Source organism: Lactuca virosa, chromosome 4 (genome assembly GCF_052849685.1).
Source record: "Lactuca virosa cultivar CGN04683 chromosome 4, Lactuca_virosa_CGN04683_v6, whole genome shotgun sequence".
Taxonomy (NCBI): domain Eukaryota; kingdom Viridiplantae; phylum Streptophyta; class Magnoliopsida; order Asterales; family Asteraceae; genus Lactuca; species Lactuca virosa.
This window is the reverse complement of record NC_136429.1, coordinates 46,101,810-46,120,330: the sequence shown is the minus strand read 5'-3', so window position 1 is coordinate 46,120,330 and position 18,521 is coordinate 46,101,810. Positions and strand designations below refer to the sequence as shown.

General features: G+C 34.2%; 1 protein-coding gene across 1 annotated transcript; it reads right to left on the bottom strand.

The window, feature by feature from the left end:
* Positions 1–515: 515 nt before the first annotated feature.
* On the bottom strand, positions 516–1,299 carry LOC145103967 (miraculin-like). Its single transcript, XM_079041249.1, has one exon. The coding sequence runs from the start codon at positions 1,269–1,271 to the stop codon at positions 600–602; it is 672 nt and encodes a 223-aa protein (XP_078897375.1). The 5' UTR covers positions 1,272–1,299; the 3' UTR covers positions 516–599.
* Between the last annotated feature and the right edge of the window lie 17,222 nt (positions 1,300–18,521).

Below are 18,521 nucleotides of genomic sequence, written 5' to 3'. Positions count from 1 at the left end.
CAAAAAATGGCTAAATAAGTAATTTTGATTTACCTTTCGGTGATCAATATTTGTTTTTTTTAAACGACTAATTTTTATAATCAATTTTACTATAGCTATTATCAAAGTAATTATCTAACCCTCTACTTTGATAATTGACGGAAGAACTTATTTAATGAGAAAATAAAACTAGTATTCATATAACTAGTTAAAAAGCCACATCAAAGCTAATATATGCTTATTAATATATAAACGATTGATATCATGTATGATTCTAGTTAACAAAGCTAATATAATTCTTATTAATATATAAATGATATATGAATTTTGTCATTTGGATGATGATATTCCTATGTGACCAAACTCTTTAAACTATTGCAATTGGGATTTCCACATTTATATCCTCCAATAACGATAGAAAGTCGAAGACAATCCATCCACCTTCTATACTTGTATTTTTCAATATGAATCCAAATTTTTTGACTAGGAGATACACTACTATTACACATATAACAAAATTATAAGAAACATGTAACTTTAATGCTAAAAAGTTATAAATATTTATTTCATAAGTATTGGGTACGTATTGAATATTAATTCTTTAATACCAAATACGAGCATTAAGCCTTTTGAAACATAAAGACAAGTGGTTTGTCACCAAGGGCGAGCCATTTCTTTCCATTTTCCTCTAAAATCCCCACATCTCCACACACAACTTTACAACTACTACTACAAACACTTGGACAAAACACTATTTTATATCCAATATCCCCAGCCCTCTCGATCCTAAACCAATTACTTACGGTAGCTACCCCTGGCCGACCCACCACGCCGCCACTCCTCACGTAGTACTTTCCACCACCAAAACCACCACCATTGATCACCCTCCATACAGTGGACTGAACACATATTGTTGCAGCATTAAACAAAATATTGAGATCACTCGACAAGGTTATGGAATTTTGTTTTGTGTCAAGTGGTACAAATCTAAGAGGGAGACCGTTTGAGAGTTGGGTGTTTTCTTGAACAACAAAGGGAGGACAAATACCATCTCGTGAAGCAAGAGAGAGGCCACCACCACCACTATCGTTTGATTGGATTGGGGTTATATGGTATTTTAACCCTGGTTGGACCTCATGACCATCAGAGTCGAAAGGGATCGATGTATTGGTGATGGCGTCGATGGCAACAATGATGGTGGTTGTGGTAGTTTTAAGGGGTTGGGGAGATGTTATATAAAAGGAAGAGATGAGAGTGGATAAGAGAGTTGGAATTAGAAGCTTCAACTTCATCTTGTGTTTGTAGTGAGTGAAGGAAACAAGAATGGTGGCACTATATATAGACATAGACAACATGGCTATAAATAAAGTCTATAATCTGCCAATTTAACATAGAATTAAGGAAGATATTATTCTATTTCATGTATTATTTAACTATAAGTTGAATACATTATTGGTCAAATACTTTATATTTAATAATCACCAATTATATAATTATTATTCATAATCAAACTAACTTAAATAATCACGTATGGTTAACATGTACAAGTTTGTTTTATCAAATTGTCATTTTTATCATCTAGTTATCCCATATTTTACAATATGAGTTGGACGATTGTGAGAAAAATATGAATACGTAAATAATAAGAACAACTTGTTTACATATTTAAAGGAAAAAAAATATCAATATAATAATATTTATTAACTACAATCCATGATGTACAACAAACGCTACATTATTATAGGAAAATTGAGTAATCTAACCATAATTTAATGTATACTTAAAAACAACCAAAAAAGTTGTTTTTGCAAAAATAACCGTTTTGTCTAGAATGGGAAACTAAGAAAAAATTATTTTTTCTGACAAAAAATATATTTAGATTGATAATCTGGAATTTCGGACCAACATTCTGGATTCCGGACTGAAATTTCGGAGGTCGAAAAAAAAGCTCTCGAATTTCAAGAACAAGTCTGAAATCCAATGAACAATCCTGAATTTCGAGAAAAAAAAATCATTTTTACTTAAATTTAACAAATGTTAAACAAACATAGTGAATGTGAACTATATACAATATTAAGACATAAAATCAGACATTTGATTGAAAAACAGTGACATTAAACACTTCGAAATTGATTTTTTGGACATTTCGAAAATAAATAGAGAGATTTCTTTGGAAAAAAAACCATAAAAGAACTCCAAAATTTGAATATCAAATCTAGAATGGGAATTTGGGAGTAAGTGATCATATTTGAAAAACTATTTTTTTAAAACTCACTTATAATTGTTAGTTTACTCAATTTTCCTTAATCCTTTCACCGGATTGATAAAAATTATACAAAAATTATTTTCCGTTCTATTATTTTTCATTCGGCCATGACAGATTATTATGAAGATGAAAAACTACCACAAAACAATCTTCCACATGGAACATGTTAGTTCTTGTGTGATTCAGCTTAGTGATAGAAAAACACATCGACAACTTATTATATGGTTGCTAGTTTTAGCGAGAGCATTAGCGCTGACTTTTCCAAATCGCGACGAAACTTTTTGTGTCACAAAATCCGATACAATTTACCTTTTACCGATTATGAAACCAAAGCTTAAAGGAATCAAACAGCTAATAATTTGTAGCAAATTAATGACAAACAACAATCGGTCCTTATAACGACAAAACAATGACAATATAACTAGGATGGAATACTTTCTCTAAATTACAGACAATTTCAACAATATTGCCTTGCAACTGACGCAAGTCATTTAAGATGAGTTTTATGCAAAACAAATAAACTTAAACTCTTAAGTGTGCATGCAACCCTAATAAAGATCTATGTTTTCTCTATTGAACCATAACTAAGAACATCAAAAAGAAACCCTAAGAACCCTAGGTAATTTTCGAAATTACTAAAGAAAAGGTTTAGGGTTACATACCTTTTAGTTGTTATAGCAAACAAATAGAATTCTCCTTTGTTGATCTCTTGGAAGCAAGCACCACAAGTGGCGTGCCTCTAATGGAATCACACCCAAATTAGCAAGATGAAAACTATAGAGAGAGTAGAAGAGAGCCAAGATTTCGTCAAAGGCTCTTAGAAGAAAGGCATGGACGAAATTAAGGGGCTATGGACTCCTTATATAGTTGAGGAAACTTAGTGCCAAAGCTAGGGTTAAGGGGATATGCCCTAGATCCTTTGCTTGGTGACCAAGCGGCTCATTCCCCTTATCCAAGGGGCTTCGACGAAAACTCTTGGGCTTGACCAAGTGATTTTCGTCCACCTCATCCAATGAGGTCCTTGGGCATTCTTTCTTCAACTTTTAATAAATAATCAAACAATCATTGCACTTTAAATTAATCAAGTTAATCCCAAAATTAATTTCAATTAATTTCTGATTAATTATTAATTAAATAATATGATTTCTAATTAATATATTATTTTCATAATACATTAATAAATCATTTATTTCAATTTATTAATCACATACTAAATTAATCTCTCTCTCTCTCTCTCTAAAAGTCACCATGTCCAATTGTTAGGTTTGAGGGCAACCCAAAAGGAGTGTGCTGCTATCAATTCAAGTTTATACCAATTACAGTTATAGGTTTAGACACCTAATCCAATAGTTTGCATGTAAGGTTTTCAAGCATATTATTCGAAAGAATGTGCACATCTATGTCACACCGCCATATATAAGATATTGTACAAACCCTCTTATAACAAGTAGAAACAACGCTTACATAAACATGTAACGATCATAGCTTTTTAAACCATCAAACTATAATATTCAATATTTACACAAGTCCTTATGTTTCAATCATACTCATCTGGAAATTTAGTTCCTTTAACTATTTACTGTTAGTGTTACATATTATTTTATAATTGTCCATGCATTATTATTTATTGTAATCGGCCCATGTTTTGTATATCAGGCCTCATACATGTGTGTGTCTATATATATATATATATATATATATATATATATATATATATAGTTGAGTTATTGTGAGAACTAAAAAAAGTGTGTGAACTTGCGAAGTCATAATCAACTCATCATTTTTTAACACCAAAAACACCAATCTTCAACAAATGATGTGTCTAAGCCATATCTAGGCTTAAAAAAAGATTTGACAATTTTTCTTTATTTTTTTTTGAAATTTGCATGTATGCACAATCAACAGTTGTACGGACTGCTGATGAACACAATCAATAATCATATCGACTGCGGATGTGTATAATCAGCAGCCATATGGACTACTGATGAGCAATCAACGGTCCATATGATTGCTGATTGCGCTCATCAGCAGTCCATATGATTGCTGATTGTGCTTATCAGCAGTCCGTACAACTATTGATTGTGCTCCTCAATAGTCATACAAAAAAACCTAAAAAAAATCGTCAAATCTTTTTTTTTTAGCCTAGATAGATGCACCATTTGGAGAAGATTGGTGTTTTGGTGTTGAAAAATGATGAGTTGATTATGAGTTCGCAAGTTCTCATAAATCTTTTGGTTCTCAAAAGAACCTGGCTCTCTCTCTCTCTCTCTATCTCTCTCTCTCTCTCTCTCTCTCTCTCTATATATATATATATATATATATATATATATATATATATATATATATATATATATATATATATATATATATATATCATTGGAATGAGATAGAGATTTTTATGCGAGAATTAAAGTTTGTTACATGGTATCAGAGCGAACCTAAGTTTCCTCTACCCTAGTCGTCGTTTCTCCCTTCTGGCGTCAAAACCCTTCTCATTCCCCCTCCTCCTCTATCGCTCTCTGTTTTTTTGTCGTGATCATCAATGGGTGAAGGATCATCGAACAAAGCTGAAGCTTCTGAAAAGTTGTATGGCATAACCAACATCAAGGCATAAATCCTACTGATTCTTGATTTAGACAAACTAGACTATGATGCATGGAGTGAGTTATTCGAAACTCACTGTAAAGGTTTTGGGGCTTATTTTCATCTTGAAGAACCGACTGAAAAGACCCCGACTACCTCTGATCAATCTGAATGGGATAGAACTGACAACATTATGAAGATGCGTATGTACAATACAATTTCTCCGTCTCTTCTTCATATGGTTTTGAAGAAAAAAAATCCCTTGCTAGGAAAATGTGGAAGGATCTTGAAGCACTTTTCAGAACAAACAAAGATGCAAAATCCATGGAAGTCGACAATGAACTGCGCAACATTAAGCTCGTGACTCCAACATTGATGCCTACTTTACCAAAATCAAAACTCTTGCTGATCTCCTGGACAACATTAATCCACTGTTCCTGAAAAAAAAACCTGGTAATGTATGCTATTAATGGTCTCCCTCCAAGATTCAATCACGTGGCTGAAAGATCTAGTATGCTCAAGAGTATATTAAAGTGATATTGCTAATTAACATATGATACTAATGGGTCACACTAACAACTTGATACAATTGATTATTTATTAGAAATTGATTTTAATAAATATTCAGTAAACTTATATGATATGATTTATTAAGTCATGTACATTATTTTGGACTAGAAATACTCTTTTGTCTTTTAACTAAAAGTTAAAGTTTATATCTTATAAAGAGTTGTAAGTATTTTATAAACTTCTCTTCTCTTTTTATATATAAAAAAAAAAGATGAGCTAGTTTCTATGAAATAAGACGTGGTCTTTTGAATATAATAAGGGAAAGTAAGCATGGCTTAGGAGGCATGAGAGACATGTAAGCCTTAGGGTATGGAGTGCTTAAAGTGTTAGGAACTCTTGGGGTAATGTTTTAGCTTTATGAAGGATTTCATCTCTTTATTTTTTTGATGAAGAAAACTATAACTTGCATGCCCTCCCTCATTCTCTCTAGTTTTTGTTAAACACTTGAAGTTACATGCTTGTATTTTGCTCTCTTTAATTCATACTTTTGTTATGCGCTTAAAGCTTAAGAGCTTAAGAGTTTTATACAAAGAACTAGCATTCTACATCAAGTCGAGTCATTGTTGGTGTCTTTAAAGTTCCACATTCTTTATCAACTTACAAGCCTCCTAAGAGGACCCAAAGAACTACAAACGTTGTTATTTCTTCATCTCTTCTTTGGTTGGTGATTTAATCTTTTTATAACTTGCAAGATGATCCTTGGTGGGTATAATTTGTTATGTTATTTTTGAAAATCATAAGTCTTCCGTTTTCCATTTTACTAGTTTATGAAACTATTTTTGAAATAAAATCTCAACAATTGGTATCAAGAGCCACGTTGCAAGTTTGGTTATATATATATATATATATATATATATATATATATATATATATATATATATATATATATATATATATATATATATATATATATATTGGAAATCTTAGGTTTTGGAGAATATTGATCACTTCTTTTTGTATAAAAATAAGTTCATACATATTTTCTTTGACAACTTTTTTAATTGTTATTTTTTGTGACAAAAACTTACATGTATTTTTTGTCACTTAAAGTTGTCTTAGAAAAACAAAGGTTGTTTTATATTTATATGTATTTTTGAGTGTATAAACAAGTCATGGACCTTTGTGTTGTTGTTGGTTGATTTATTAAATTGGTTTGTAATATTCTTTTATTCATAAAGTATGTAATAAAAATAGCTAGTTTTTAGTCTTGTTATTTTTATGTAATAGATTAGTTTTAGACTAGATTTATTTTATAAAATATGTAACAAGATAAATATGGAGGCCATTTTTGAAGATCAATACATGCCCATGGTTTTATAATATTTTTATAAAAGTTTATAACTTTATAAAATTGCAATAAAGTAGATTGTCAATGCAAGTGGGAACTTGAAGTCAACATGAAGAACAACTTGAAGTTTTCGGTCCATTTGGTCACTTAGGGAAGGACTTGACACTTTTATGTTGGCTCATAAAAGTGTCATTAGAAATTGGCTTGTTTTACACTATTATGCATGCTTGTGTTGTTTATTTTTATGCAAATATTTTGTGTGGTTAATAAATTAGATTTCCATAAATTCAAACTATTTTTGGACAAAATAAACATCATATGGAGTTTGGTTTTCAATTTACAAACTGAGAACATAAGATGTAACAAGTTATAACTTTATAATAAAAACCGGTTTTATTAAAACGTTAATAACGACAAATTTTGAAATTGTAAAATTATAAGTCTAAAATGGTGATTTTATAACTTATTCAAACTCTAAAATATTAATAATAAAAGGAAGTTTTATTAAGTAAAAAATAAGGTTCTACGTGGCTCAAAATCAAACTTATGTGGCTCAAAATCAAACTTAATATTAGATATTATCGTTAAAACTCAAACCGCGTCAAAATAGAAAACCGGATTTTATATTTGAACCTTAAATGTGATTTTTTTTTTGGAAAATTGATACAATGATCAATTGGATGCATGCAATTATCATGATATCATATGTTTTTAAAACTAGAATTATAAAACATTAAAAGACCATTTCAAACCTCAAATCTATGCAATCCATTTTGAAGAACACTTGCACATCTCTTGTATGCAGTAGTGAGATTAATGATATATAACCGATTAGTGTTATCTTTTGATGGTCGGAGTATCTTCGCGATTTCTATAACCAAGTTATAGGCCGATTACACATGTTTTTCAAATTAGATGATTTGATCGAAAATCTTTTGTGATAAGGGTCACCTAAGCAAGAGAGTTCTGAGGCATAGATGAGATCAAACATGTCTAAATTAAATTTGTTTTTAGTGATCCCATAAATTTAGGAATTATATAGTAAGATATAATTGATAATCGATATCTGCCGAGTTAGATTCAAATAATGTAACGTCCGTGTTCTAGGCTAGACATTAATGATGATGTAATAGTCTAGGACAACCTTTGTAACTTGTTTTGAAATAATAAGATGTATTATTTGAGTATTATGTGTTTTATACTTACTTATTATGATTTAATAAATTAAGGATAAAAAAAATAAGCGTCGAAAATAAATGTTAGATAAACCCGATATCTATGAATAAAGTTGTAGTGGTTGAAACAAGGATTCCGGATATATAAAGAATACCGAAATCCGAGTTATACCAAGAAAGTTATGACCTGTCGAAGTTTCGCGATTTTTAGCCCAGTATGCAGCCCAGAATTCGAAATATAGATCGAGCGATTTTTAGCCGACACAACCTAAAGGAGAATCGAATATCTCGTTGATAGTAGTTTAACGATAAAAAGACAGACGAAAATGAATGTCGGATGAAGAAGTTATGAATTTTTAACGGAATTTTCCTGTCCCGGCCTGTAAAAAATATAACTTTAAAAATAAAGTCAAAATTAGCCGACAGATTCTAAACGAAAGTTGTAGATTATAGTCTCACCTACGCGTGAATATAAAGAACGTCAAAAACGGAGATCGTATGCGAAAGTTACGAATTTTTGATGTTTGAAAAATCGGAGTACGCCCAGCGTACTCGTGTACGTGATCCGGAGTCAGTCACCTCCCCTACTCCTTCGCATGATGGACACGTGTTCGTAGCCTTGACGCGTCCAAGATGATCCCTTCGTACACCCAGTGTATGAAAGCGTACACCCAGCGAAGAGCCTTGCAAGGCAGTATGCCCCGCGTACCAGAAATTACGCCCAACGTAATGAGGAGCTTCGGCCTCCTATAAATAGGATGCGAGGCTGCCCCGAAAATGTTTACAAAATTTGCCCTTTTTCACCTTCTACTTTCTTTTTACCTACACTAAATACCCCCAATCCTAGAATACCATCCTAGCATCGTAAGCAAGCCCCGGAGAGCCCGAATATCCCGAGAAAATAGTTTTTCGAGTCGAAACTCTGCCCGCGCAGAGCCCAATTTTTGAGAAAACATCCAGGTCTCATCGAAAAAGATTGTTTTAAGGGATGAAGTGCTGTCCAACCATCGTCTTATCATGTGAGTGTGTAGTCACTTTCATCTTACACATAAATATGAAGTATTTTCTATAAAATACGTGCTATGTGGATATATATTGTTTGTTTATTTAAAATGGGTGTTGAATAGATGTTTTATACAAGTTTTAAACTGTATATGTATTTTTATCTACAAATATGTTGGGTAAAACATGGGTAGATGAAATAGTTGATGTGTGATAAAATGATGAGAGACCTCGATGTTGTTGTTGTTGTTGTCATCTAGCGGAGTATAGATGATGACCACAGACCTTTCTAGACAGTCCAACGGAACGCTAGCAGGCTCGCAACCTGTAGGTGTTGGTGAACAATATGTTTGCTGGTGTACTCCATCCCTCTCATGGTTGCCTTACGGACATATATGGCTGAGGAATCCCCTTAGCAGTAAAGTCCATCCCGATGATGATCCTTAGGCTAGGTCCCTTATGATAGGTGTTTAGAGACGTAAAGTTAGGATAACGGGAACGAGTAATCAAGGTTATCGTTGGTTGATGAAATTAACAAATTTATTGTTGGTTGATGAAATTAATAAATTTATTGTTGGTTGATGAAATGAATAATTTTATTATTTATTGTGGGTTGAAAACCCTATATGCTCACAGGCTCCCAAGCCTGACCCACTCAGCTTTTTATATTACAGGTAGTGGACCCAGATCATAGTTGGATGATGATGAGGGATTTTTGGATTATAGGCCAGTAGATGTAAATAACTGTTGTAAGGCTTATAATATACTATTTATTCTTTTGGTCTGTATAGATGTGGACATCCGGAGTTTTGTAATGAAATGAAAATACATTTCTTTAAGAAATGCTTTGATAAATATATTTTTTTTATCATATTTTGTTTTGGGACAAATTCTGCATATTTTTATTGGAGAGATTACTCTAATGTTATTTTAAAAAGTATAAACTAAATCGGTCTTTTCTGGCCGAGAAATTTGGGGATGTCACAGTTGGTATCAGAGCATTAGTTTAAGCGAACTAGGAATTTGTAGGATTTCTAGACTTCAACTTAGAATGTTAAGTGATGATCGTGAGATGAGTGTCTACCATATTTTAGACACGAGCACTAGTATATTTTAGGAAAGATGTCTAAAATGCTTTTATGTGCTAAATGCTATATGTTTGCCATATATGCCATTATTTGTTCGGATCTATGGTCTGTTGCTGACCGGATCTGGAAACCTTATGTGTTCAGGATTCTAAGCGTACGACTACGATATTAGAACTAGCATGTAAACGTTTCGAAGTGATAAGGGGAAATTAAATATCTGTCGTGAATAAAGATCTAAATTCGACTAATTTGGTGTATAGATCAAAATGGAAAGAACCCGAAGTGGAGCTGGAAACGCGAATAGGAATCAGTAACCTCAACCCCAAGTGATTTTGCACCAATAGTAGAAGCTGCACCAGAACCCATCACAATGGCTGGAGTACAAGCCATGAGTCAGGAAATCATGGTTGAACAAAGGGAAGAAACGAGACAACTATTGTTGAACAACATGAGTGAACCTTCAATGCCTATTGAACAACCTGAACTAAATGACGGACAGTCAGAGGAAGGAAATTACAGTCGTACTGTCAGTCAAGCGGAACCCACAATGGCAGAAAGGAATAACCCGGAGAAGGAAATCAACAGAGATGGGCGTATGTATAAGAATTTCTTGGGCGCCAAACCGCAAAGTCTTTCCAGAAGCCCAAAACCTGTAGAGATTATGGACTGGATCTCTTAAATGGAGATGATATTTGAAAGCTGCAACTGTAGCGACAAGCAGAAAACTGTTTTTGCGGTTAGACAACTGAAGACCGGAGTTTTAAGCTGATGGAAGCTATTGGCAAACACGATGCCACATGGAGAAGCACTGAAAATGTCTTGGGAAGTGTTCTTGGAGCAGTTAAAGATGCAGTATTGCTCAAAGATAGATCTGATAGATCTAAACAATGAATTTTAGAACTTGAAGAAAGGGAAAATGAGAATTGACGACTATGCTACTGCGTTTACCGAAAAGATGAAGTTATTTTCATACTTAGTGCCAACTGAACTCTAAAAAATTGAGAGGTTCGCAAACGGACTGCCAGTTGACTTTGGCCCAACGGTCAAGATGGCAGCTACTCTGAAGACAGCAGTTCGAGCAGCTTAAAATGTGGAGAACCATTTAAAGGAAAGGGGTCATGAGAGTGCAGAGGTTGGTGAGAAAAGAAAGTTTGATGGATCTTCAAGATCCAACAAGAAGAGCAAGTTTTCGAAGTCTGGTTCGAGGAAATTCGGAGGAGGAGCCGAAGCGAAGTGGTGTGACAATTGTAAGAAGAAACATGTTGGGAAATATGGCGAGGAGGTCACTTGTTATAAATGTGGAAAGCCTGGGCATTATGCCAATGCATGCACCTTCAATAAGAAAGTCTGTTATGGGTGCAATGAAGAGGGGCACATTTTGAGGGACTGGCCGAAGAAGAAAGAGGCAGCAAAGCCCAATCTCCCACCAAAGCCAAAAGCCAGAGCTTTCCAGATGACATTGGAAGCTGCAAAGGATGCAGCGGATGTCGCTTCAGGTACCTTTCTTGTAAATGGATTGCCTGCCAATTTATTGTTTGATTCCGGAGCAAATTACTCCTTTATATCACATAAATTTGGTGAAAGACTAGCATTGCCTATAGAAAAACTTGATAATGCCCTAATTGTAGAAGTTTCTAGTGGCAAATTCATACCTGTTAGCGATTGTATTAAGAATATCGTTATTGATTTGAACGGAAACGAATTCCACGAGAAGTTGTTACCCATTGAGTTGAATGGTTTCGACATCGTTCTAGGAATGGATTGGCTTAGTGCCAATGATGCCGAGATACTGTGCATGAAAAAGATAGTGAGGGTAATCCCGCCTGGGAAAGAGTCATTTATGGTATACGAAGACATGCACAGAGCGAATTCTGGAATCATTTCCCTAATGAAAGCCAGAAAATGTTTGTCTAAAGGATGCACCTCATACTTGGCATTCGTAATCGATGCTAAGAAGGAGAAAAAGGATATGTAAAGTATACCAATGGTGTGTGGCTATCCGGAAGTTTTTCCTGAAAATATTCCTGGATTGCCCCTGATAGACAAATGGAGTTTAGAATAGACTTGTTACCAGGAACAACACCGGTAGCAAAAGCACCATATCGATTAGAACCGACGGAGATGAAGGAGCTCATGACGCAACTTCAGGAATTGTTGGACAACGGTTTCATTAGACCTAGTTTATCACCCTGGGGAGCTTCGGTGTTATTCGTAAAAAAGAAAGATGGGATCATGAGAATGTGCATAGATTACAGAGAGCTGAACAAGGCAACAATAAAGAACAAGTACCCGTTGCCAAGGATTGATGACCTGTTCGATCAACTGCAAGGTTCGAGCTATTTCTCAAAGATCGATCTTAGGTAAGGATATCATCAGCTAAAGGTGAGATAGCAGGATATTGAGAAGTCTGCATTCAAAACAAGATATGGATACTACGAGTTCTTGGTTATGTTGTTTGGACTAACCAATGCTCCAACATCATTCATGGATTTGATGAACAGGTTTTGTAAACTATTCCTCGATAAATCTGTGATAGTGTTCATAGATGACATTTTGATTTATTCAAAAAGCAAGCAGGAGCATGACAATCATCTGCGAGAAGTGTTAGAAGTTCTGAAAAAGGAGAAGTTGTATGCAAAGTTCTCCAAATGTGATTTTTGGATTCAAGAAGTCCAATTTTTAGGTCATGTGGTTAACCAATAAGGGATAATGGTTGACCCAACTAAGATTGAAGCTATAATAAAGTGGGAACAACCAAAGATTCCCACAGAGATCCGAAGCTTTCTGGGATTAGCCGGATATTACCGAAGATTTATCCAAGGCTTTTCTTTGATAGCTGCTCCATTGACAACTTTGACCCACAAAGGAGCTACTTATACTTAGAGTGAGAAGCATAAAGAAGCATTTGAGAAGCTAAAGAAGAAGTTGTGTGAAGCACCGATTCTTTCTTTACTTGAAGGAGTTGAAGACTTCACAATTTATAGCGATGCAACTGGAGTTGGGTTAGGTTGTGTTCTGACCCAAAAGGATAAGGTGATAGCATATGCATTGAGACAATTGAAAGAACATGAAAAGAACTACCCCACTCATGATATGGAGTTGGCAGCGGTAGTATTCGCCCTAAAGATATGGAGGCATTATCTTTATGGCACAAAATGCAAACTTTTCACTGATCATAAGAGTCTTCAGTATCTATTTAATCAGAAGGAATTGAATATGAGACAACGACGCTGGCTAAAGTTGCTTAAGGATTACGACTGTAAAATACTTTACCACCCTGGTAAAGCAAATGTTGTAGCTGATGCTTTAAGCAGAAAAGTGAGCCTTAAAAAGAAAAGGCCGAGAGAATTAAGACTCTAAGTTGTCTCAACGATTGTAGAAAGTATCAAGAAAGCTCAGGAAGAAGCTTTAGAGAAAAATGACTGAAAGGAAGAACGTTTGGGAAAAACGTTAGTGTTCGATACAAACGGTCAAGGACTGAAGGTATTCCAAGATAGGATTTGGGTACCTAAAATGGGAGGAATAAGAGATCTTCTGATGGAAGAAGCTCACAAGACCATGTACTCGATTCATCCCGGCAGCACGAAAATGTATAGGGATCTAAAACCCTACTATTGGTGGCCGACGATGAAGCTCGATGTTGCAAAGTATGTGGCCGAGTGTATGACATGTGCGAGGGTTAAGGCACAACATCAGAAACCGTATGGGAGTTTAGAACCTTTACCTGTACCCATGGGTAAATGGGAAGACATCACCATGGATTTTGTGACTAAACTGCCCAGACCGAAGAGCGGTCACGACATGATTTGGGTGGTCGTTGATCGGTTTACTAAAAGTGCACACTTCATAGCAGCCAATGAAAAATGATCGCGACAGAACCGACACGACGTTGGGTGACGTAAAAAAAGTGAATTTACGATAAAGTGCCTTTTAGCCTTAGCGATCTAAATGAAAGTCGTAGTATACGTTAAACCGAGAGCGCGCATAAAAAGAATGTCCAAATCTGACTTTGTATGAGGAAGTTATGAATTTTCTAAGATTTGGCATAGCAGTATGCAACCCGGAATTCGAAATATAGATCGAGCGATTTTTAGCCGACACAACCTAAACGAGAATCGAAGATTTCGTTGATAGTAGTTTAACGGTAAAAAGACAGACGGAAACGGATGTCGGATGAAGAAGTTATGAATTTTTAACAGACTTTTTCTGTCCCGGCCTGTTAAAAATATAACTTTATAAATAAAGTCAAAATTAGCCGATGGAGTCTAAACGAAAGTTGTAGAGTATAGTCTCACCTACGCGTGGATATAAAGAACGTAAAAAACGGAGCTCGTATGCGAAAGTTACGGATTTTTGAAATTTGAAAAATCGGAGTACGCCCAACGTACTCATGTACGTGATCCGGAGTCAGCCACCTCCCCTATTCCTTTGCATGATGGACACGTGTTCGTAGCCTTGACGCGTCTGAGATGATCCCTTCGTACTCCCAACGTATGAAAGGGTACGCCCAACGAAGAGCCTTGCAAGCCAGTACGCCCCGCGTACCAGAACTTACGCCCAATGTAATGAGGAGCTTCGGCCTCCTATAAATAGGATGCAAGGCTGCCCCGGAAATGTTTACAAAATTTGCCCTTTTTCACCTTCTACTTTCTTTTTACCTACACTAAATACCCCCAAGCCTAGAATATCATCCTAGCAGCGTAAGCAAGCCCTGGAGAGCCCGAAGATCCCGAGAAAAGAGTTTTTCGAGTCGAAACTCTGCCCGCGCAGAGCCCGGTTTTTGAGAAAACATCCCAGTTTCATCGAAAAAGATTGTTTTAAGGGACGAAGACATGTCCAACCATCGTCTTATCATGTGAGTGTGTAGTCATTTTATCTTACACATAGATATGAAGTATTTTCTATAAAATACGTGCTATGTGTATATATATTGTTTGTTTATTTGAGATGGGTGTTGAATAGATGTTTTATACAGGTTTTAAACTGTATATGTATTTTTATCTACAAATATGTTGGGTAAAACATGGGTAGATGAAATAGTTGATGTGTGATAAAATGATGAGAGGCTTCGATGTTGTTGTTGTTGTAGTCATCTAGCGGAGTATAGATGACGACCACGGACCTTTCTAGACAGTCCAGCGGAACGCTAGCAGGCTCACAACCTGTAGGTGTTGGTGAACGATATGTTCGCTGGTGTACTCCATCCCCCTCATGGTTGCCTTACGGACATATATGGCTGAGGAATCCCCTTAGCAGTAATGTCCATCCCGATGATGATCCTTACGCTAGGTCCCTTATGATAGGTGTTTAAAGACGTAAAGTGAGGATAACGGGAACGGATAATCAGGGTTATTGTTGGTTGATAAAATTAATAAATTTATTGTTGGTTGATGAAATTAATAAATTTATTATTTATTGTGGGTTGAAAACCCTATATGCTCACCAGGCTCCCAAGCCTGAACCACTCAACTTTTTATATTACAGGTAGTGGACCCAGAGCATAGTTGGATGATGACGAGGGATTTTTGGATTATAGGCCAGTAGATGTAAATAATTGTTGTAAGGCTTATAATGTACTATTTATGCTTTTGGTCTGTATCGATGTGGACATCCGGAGTTTTGTAATGAAATGAAAATACATTTCTTTAAGAAATGCTTTGATAAATATTTTTTTTATCATATTTTGTTTTGGGACAAATTCCGCATATTTTTATTGGAGAGATTACTCTGATGTTATTTTAAAAAGCATAAACTAAATCGGTCTTTTCTGGCCGAGAAATTTGGGGATGTCACAAATAAATTGGATAAAGGTCACCTAACAATTTATTTGTTTGCAACTTGGATTCTAAACTTTGATAATTAACATTTTTGGAAACTAAAAGGGAATTAAGTATTATAGAGTTTAAATATTGCTAATACTAAATGAGTTTTGTTAAAATTTTATAGATGAGAACCAAATCCAATCTCATTACCATACATGCCCTTGAACTTAAAGATCTACGAGAGATCATAACATTCAATGGGCACACTATCATTCAATGGACTCGTTTCTTAAAAGAGAATCTCGGGAGAGATGAGAAATTGTACGTCATAAAAGGCCCTATCCCTAAACCACCTTCTTTGTATGATTTACCTGCGCATGATGTATGGTGGATACACAAATGTGATTCCAATGATATATGTGAGCCTATTAAGGGTACAATCATTCCTGACTTTTGGAAAGAGTTGGAAGGCTTAGATGCATTTCATATGTATCGTCAGGTTACAAAGATATTCCAAAGATGCAGTAACATCTGGTGTGAACCAGTTCAAACATTGGAAGAAACCAAGGCTGAAAAGAATCACCATGTGTGCTCTAAAAGGCCTCAAGCTTATGGAAGGAACACCTTTAAGCCCAAGAAATCCAAGAAGGCCCACATTAATGGATCTTGTTTCTACTGTAGAGAAACCAGACACTGGAAGAGGATCTGCTCCTCTTATCTAGAAAGAAAGTCTGGAAGATACTAGTACTTCAGGTTTCTACTAGATAAAACTCTTACTTTTCATATAACACTCAAGTACTTGGTAATTAAATGTTAATCTAATATTTGTAAATGGCTTGCAGTTATGTACTGAAGAGTAACCAGCTGAGCGCAATCAAGTTAGAACTACACTCTTGGATTTTAGTTTATTAATTATGCTACGAACACGATGTACTTGTAATATGAAACAATATTTGTTTTGGAACAATGTATGTTTTAATTTTGCTTGTCTAAATATATGTATCAGTTGTTTTAATTTATGAATGATTGACTATTTACTTAAATCGTTTTTCATAACGATCCACTTTATATTTAGAAATGATTTAAATTCTTTTTGTGAGACTAGATCTCTTAATAGGAATTATAAAGTAAATATCAATGTTTTATAAATAACAAGTTCTATATGCAAAATACTTTTGACTTAAACTTGTTTTAAATCAAACTCATCTTTGACATTGTTATCTTTATTATATAAATAACATTCACATATTCCAAACTTCAAGAAAGAGATATTTAAAGGCAAATAATGTAATTTATTTGACATATGTAAATCTTATATATATATATATATATATATATATATATATATATATATATATATAAGATTCCTAATGACATTTTCACTAAGTAGTAGAGAAAATAAATTATTGAGGAACTATACATTGTGATGTATGAATTCCTTTTTAATAAATATCTAAGATTAATCATAAGATATCAAATCAACTTTATTAACAACTAGTAGTTATAATTATATTTTATATGATAAAGGATAAATATGAAATCATGGTTAAAGCTTTCAAATATAAAGTTAAGATATAAACCGGTAAGAACTATCTAAGGCCTTAATGATAATAAATGATGAATTAAATCTTACTTGATATGATTTACTTTGTAATCGGTAGAAATGTCCTCCTTTTATTTCCTTGGGATAACACCTAAAACACTATCAATTATACCTTGAGTACAAATACCAACTAATAAGTGGATATAACATTTTCTTTATAAGATTTTGTATGGAAAGGCTTCATCCCTATCTTATTAAATGTTTTGTGGATTTGAAGCCTATGTTGGACTAAAGCTTCTAAACCCAAAATCTACTAAATATATATTTATATATAATACTCTAAATGTGGCTTAGATTATTATATTCAAACCCACCAAGAATAAATTTTCTTATTCCTTTGATATCCGAGTTAGTAGAAAACAAGCTTCTAATGACAAAGCAAGTGAGAGGTACATGGAAATTGAAGCAACTCAAGAACCATAACTTGATGTAGTTACAGTTTGCACTAGTTTTAACAAGGATTGTTAAATTTGAATAATAGCTATTCACAAACACAAATTGTTCGTATTAGTGGTAGAAATCATATATGACTTGAGAAATGTGGAATCTCTCATTAATGAGCTTTTATGATGGTTTCTGACAAATCCATCAAATACCAAGATGCAATGTTAGATCTCGAATCCGATAAATGACTTGGAGTCATGAACATGAGATGTAATCCATGTATAATAATCAAGGATGGTCTTGATTAATCTCCCTTTCACAAGTAGCTATGATTAGATCAACAAGGATATTATTTATTACAAATCATATTCTTAATATGACATATAGAAAATAGATTTCAAGAAAGACCGCTTTTCTTAATAAACATCTACTTGAAGATATCTAGATAGATTAGCCTGGAGGTTTTCTTAATCCATGATTATCCTGGCGAAATTTGTAAAGCTTGAGATCCACTTGTGGATACAAAGCAAACATCTCAAGGTTACAATCACCATTTTAATATAAAACCACAAGGTATGCTTTTATATCAAAATAAATAGAACATGTGCGTTTACTAAGAACTAGTGGGGCATAGTGACATTCCTAATCTTGTGTGAATGAGACATACTTAATCATGAGAAATTACATTTTGACCATGCCAAGCCTTTTCAATTGACTCGGAATGTGTTTCTAAAATGAAAGACTTAGGAAGAACAAGAAACATTCTTGGAATGTAAAATCTATAAAGATAGATAAAATGAATGTTAAAAGTTTTATATCTT

Coding starts and splice junctions, on each gene's coding strand:
- LOC145103967 (XM_079041249.1), bottom strand. CDS start 1,271: ATGAAGTTGAAGCTTCTAATTCCAACTCTCTTATCCACTCTCATCTCT.